Below are 5,000 nucleotides of genomic sequence, written 5' to 3'. Positions count from 1 at the left end.
TGTCTGTCTGTCTGTCTGTCTGTCTGTCTGTCTGTCTGTCTGTCTGTCTGTCTGTCTGTCTGTCTGTCTGTCTGTCTGAATGTCTGAATGTCTGTCTGTCTGTCTGTCTGTCTGTCTGAATGTAAGGGCGATATTGTCATGGAAAACACACGTTACCAAGTGAAGTGGATAACAAACAAATGGGAAATAAACAATAACTTTTAAAAGTAAACATTACACTCACAAAAGTTCCAAAAGAATAAATACATTTCAAATGTCATTTTATGTCTATATACGGTGTTGTAATGATGTGAAAATAGTTAAAGTACAAAAGGGAATATAAATATTCATAATTATGGGTTGTATTTACAACGGTGTTTGTTCTTCACTGGTTGCCCTTTTCTCGTGGCAACAGGTCACATATCTTGCTGCTATCAAAATTGGGTTTGTTTTCGAATTCTTCGTGGGTCTGTGTAATCAGTGGAAAATATGTGTCTCTAATATGGTCTTACATTTGGCAGGAGGTTAGGAAGTGCAGCTCATCAGTTTCCACCTCATTTTGTGTGCACATAGCCTGTCTTCTCTTCTCTCGCTCTACCTCTCTTTCTCTCCCTCCTTCCCTCCCCCCATCTCTCTCTCTTGCTCTACCTCTCTCTCTCTCCCTCTGTCCCCCTCCCCATCTCTCTTCTCCCTCCCTCCCTCCCTCCCTCCCTCCCTCCCTCCCTCCCTCCCTCCCTCCCTCCCTCCCTCCCTCCCTCCCTCCCTCCCTCCCTCCCTCCCTCCCCCTCCCTCCCTCCCTCTACCTCTCTCTCTCTACCTCTCTCTCTCTACCTCTCTCTCTCTACCTCTCTCTTTCTACCTCTCTCTCTCTCTCTCCCTCTCTCTCTACCTCTCTCTCTACCTCTCTCTCTCTACCTCTCTCTCTACCTCTCTCTCTCTACCTCTCTCTCTCTACCTCTCTTCCTCTCTCTGTCACTACTCTCTGACATACAATATTCCTAACCAGACACACAGACATTGAATTATTGATATGAAGGTGAGGGGAGGTTGGATCTCTGCACTGCTTTCTAATGTAGTCTACAGGTAGAGTAGAGAGGGGAACTGCTCTGTAGCCCAGGGGACAGTACTGTATAGAGGGTTCTTTGTAATTGGTGTCGGGGGGGGGTCAGAAACACAGGGTTTACCAATTGTTTTGCAATATAAGTGACAGAGGAGACATTTGAAGAAAGAATTTAATTCCTTTTGCAATAGTATGGTATACATTTGAATAACTGTGCATGATTGGTCTTTAGTAAAGTAAAAACAATTAAATGAAAAGTTTTGCTTACAGCACCTGGTATTCCCAGGAGGTCTCCCATCCAAGTACTAACCTGGCCCGACCCTGCTTAGTTCCCGAGATCAGGCGTGTTCAGTATGGTACGGCCACATGGCGAATGTTGTTTACCCCAATTTCTCCCCGAATTCCATCCTTTGCTCATCGCTGCAACTACCCGAATGGGCTCCGAGGAGGCAAAATTCGAGTCATGCGTCCTCTGAAACATGACCTGCCTGGCCACACTACTATCGATATCAAATTGCCCGGAAGTCACCCACACCAATGTGATTAGGAGGAAACACTGTTAGACTGACAACGGAAGTTAGCTTGCAGGCGAAAAGGCCCTACCACAAGACGTTTCTAGAGCGCGATGAGCAAAGGTAAGCCCCCTTTGTAAAATCCTCCCCTACCACAAGATGTTTCTAGAGCATGATGAGCAAAGGTAAGCCCCCTTGGTAAAATCCTCCCCTACCACAAGATGATTCTAGAGCATGATGAGCAAAGGTAAGCCCCCTTGGTAAAATCCTCCCCTACCACAAGATGTTTCTAGAGCATGATGAGCAAAGGTAAGCCCCCTTGGTAAAATCCTCCCCTACCACAAGATGTTTCTAGAGCATGATGAGCAAAGGTAAGCCCCCCTTTGTAAAATCCTCCCCTACCATTGGATGATGACAATTGTGCACCTTCCTATGGGGTTCCCGGTGACGGCTGGCTGTGATTGGATGTTTTGTCAACACCAGGGATAGACACAGTAGCTCTGGGTTTAAATCCAGACCATTATCAGTTGAATCAGCTGTGTTAGTAGGGCTGGAACAAAAGCCTGCAAAAGGACTAAAATAAAATAATGTACTCTAGCTATAATCCAGATCCTCTCACGTGTGTGTGTGTGTGTGTGTGTGTGTGTGTGTGTGTGTGTGTGTGTGTGTGTGTGTGTGCGTGTGTGTGTGTGTGTGTGTGTGTGTGTGTGCGTGTGTGTGTGTTCGTATGTGTGTGTAGGGTCATAGACGTTGACCAAATAGTCTCCTATAGTGTATTCCCATCACATTGTGTTGTTTCTCTGTTGTCTACAGTCATCTGTTCTCACCTCCCAGACGCCTTCGTAGTTCTGTTTCTTCAGCCTGATGGCCCAGTTCTCAGGACAGGCGTCAGAACAATGGTCCATGCTAAGAATTGTGGGCCGCGTCAGAACCACCCCTGGAGGACCACAGCTCACTATGGGACTAAGCAGGGTCTGGCAGCCCGCCAGGGGTAACCTGCATGGGTGGAGAGAGGAGGAGGAGTTATGGGGAGCAGGCAGAGGGTAGGAGGGGTTAGTTGACGGTAGTGGCAGAAGGGAGAAGGGAGGAAGGGTTGGTAGGTGGGTAGTGGGGAAGGGTTAGGTGAGGGTAGGAGGAGAGGGGGTGTTGAGGGGTTGAGGAAGAAGTTGGGGTTGGGGTTGGTTTAGAGTTTGGGGTGGGAGAGAGGTTTGAGGTGGGAGAGAGGTTTGGGGTGGGAGAGAGGTTTGGGGTGGGAGAGAGGTTGGGGTGGGAGAGAGATGTTTGGGGTGGGAAAGAGGTTGGAATGGTAGAGAGAGAGTTGGGACGGGAGAGAGAGTTTGGGGTGGGAGAGGTTGGTGTTGGAGAGAGGTTGGGGTGGGAGAGAGGTTTGTGTTGGAGAGAGGTTGGGGTGGGAGAGAGGTTGGAATGGTAGAGAGAGAGTTGGGATGGGAGAGAGAGGTTGGAATGGTAGAGAGAGAGTTGGGATGGGAGAGAGAGGTTGGGGTGGGAGAGAGGTTTGGGGTGGGAGAGAGGTTGGAATGGTAGAAAGAGAGTTGGGACGGGAGAGAGAGGTTGGTGTTGGAGAGAGGTTGGGGTGGGAGAGAGAGGTTGGAATGGGAGAGAGAGTTGGAATGGGAGAGAGATTGGAATGGTAGAGAGAGGTTGGAATGGGAGAGAGAGGTTGGGGTGGGAGAGAGGTTGGAATAGGAGAGAGAGTTGGAATGGTAGAGAGAGGTTGGAATGGGAGAGAGAGGTTGAACTGGTAGAGAGAGGTTGGAATGGGAGAGAGAGTTTGGGGTGGGAGCGAGAGGTTGGAATGGGAGAGAGAGGTTGGGGTGGGAGAGAGGGGTTGGGGTTGGAGAGAGGGGTTGGGGTGGGAGAGAGAGGTTGGGGTGGGAGAGAGAGCGTGGGGTGGGAGAGAGAGGTTGGGGTGGGAGAGGTTGGGGTGGGAGAGAGAGAGGTTGGAATGGGAGAGCGAGGTTGGGGTGGGAGAGAGAGAGGTTGGAATGGGAGAGAGAGTTTGGGGTGGGAGAGAGAGGTTTGGGTGGGAGAGAGAGGTTGGGGTGGGAGAGAGAGGTTGGGGTGGGAGAGAGAGGTTGGGGTGGGAGAGAGAGGTTGGGGTGGGAGAGAGAGGTTGGGGTGGGAGAGGTTGGAATGGTAGAGAGAGGTTGGAATGGGAGAGAGAGGTTGGAATGGTAGAGAGAGGTTGGGGTGGGAGAGAGAGGTTGGAATGGTAGAGAGAGAGGTTGGGGTGCGAGAGAGAGGTTGGGGTGGGAGAGAGAGGTTGGAATGGTAGAGAGAGAGAGGTTGGGGTGGGAGAGAGGTTTGGGGTGGGAGAGAGGTTGGAATGGTAGAAAGAGAGTTGGGACGGAGAGAGAGGTTGGTGTTGGAGAGAGGTTGAGGTGGGAGAGGTTGGAATGGGAGTGAGAGGTTGGGGTGGGAGAGAGAGAGGTTGGAATGGGAGAGAGAGTTGGAATGGTAGAGAGAGGTTGGAATGGGAGAGAGAGGTTGGAATGGTAGAGAGAGGTTGGTGTGGGAGAGAGGGGTTGGAATGGGAGAGAGAGAGCTTGGAATGGGAGAGAGAGAGAGGTTGGAATGGGAGAGAGAGAGAGGTTGGAATGGGAGAGAGAGATGTTGGGGTGGGAGAGAGAGGTTGGGGTGGGAGAGAGAGGTTGGGGTGGGAGAGAGAGGTTGGAATGGTAGAGAGAGAGGTTGGGGTGGGAGAGAGAGGTTGGGGGTGGGAGAGAGAGGTTGGAATGGTAGAGAGAGAGGTTGGGGTGGGAGAGAGAGGTTGGGGTGGGAGAGAGAGGTTGGGGTGGGAGAGAGAGGTTGGAATGGTAGAGGGAGAGGTTGGGGGGGAGAGAGAGGTTGGGGTGGGAGAGAGAGGTTGGAATGGTAGAGAGAGAGGTTGGGGTGGGAGAGAGAGGTTGGGGTGGGAGAGAGAGGTTGGGGTGGGAGAGAGAGGTTTGGGTGGGAGAGAGTTTGGGTGGGAGAGAGATGTTGGGGTGGGAGAGAGAGAGGTTGGGGTGGGAGAGAGAGGTTGGAATGGTAGAGAGAGAGGTTGGGGTGGGAGAGAGAGGTTGGGGTGAGAGAGAGAGGTTGGGGTGGGAGAGAGAGGTTTGGGTGGGAGAGAGTTTGGGTGGGAGAGAGAGGTTGGGGTGGGAGAGAGTTTGGGTGGGAGAGAGAGGTTGGGGTGGGAGAGAGGTTGAGAGGTCTGGGGTGGGACACATCTAGATAATCTGACACATGTTACATTAACATCAGACATCTAGAGGTCTGGGGTACTTTAACATCACAGGTCTAGGTAATCTGAGACATCAACCTTTACATCAGTGCAGCTGGTTAACTGGTACTGTCACTGTGAGCTGCATTGATCATTGTTATTAACAAGGCCATGCAGTGTAAAAAATAAAGTACGTTATTAAAATCTAGATGTATGATGGTAATAA

The 5,000-nt window shown here is 50.9% G+C and overlaps 1 protein-coding gene across 1 annotated transcript in view; it reads right to left on the bottom strand.

The window, feature by feature from the left end:
* The window catches only part of LOC121840362 (netrin receptor UNC5A-like), a 140,864-nt gene that overhangs the window by 61,438 nt on the left and 74,426 nt on the right, over positions 1–5,000 (bottom strand). The window contains exon 6 of the mRNA XM_042303027.1: positions 2,379–2,547. Within this exon, the coding sequence (XP_042158961.1) occupies positions 2,379–2,547 (169 nt within the window). The remainder of the gene's footprint in view (positions 1–2,378; positions 2,548–5,000) is intronic.

The sequence above is a fragment of the Oncorhynchus tshawytscha genome, linkage group LG21, assembly GCF_018296145.1.
Source record: "Oncorhynchus tshawytscha isolate Ot180627B linkage group LG21, Otsh_v2.0, whole genome shotgun sequence".
NCBI lineage: Eukaryota > Metazoa > Chordata > Actinopteri > Salmoniformes > Salmonidae > Oncorhynchus > Oncorhynchus tshawytscha.
This window is presented reverse-complemented; position numbering and strand designations above follow the sequence as displayed.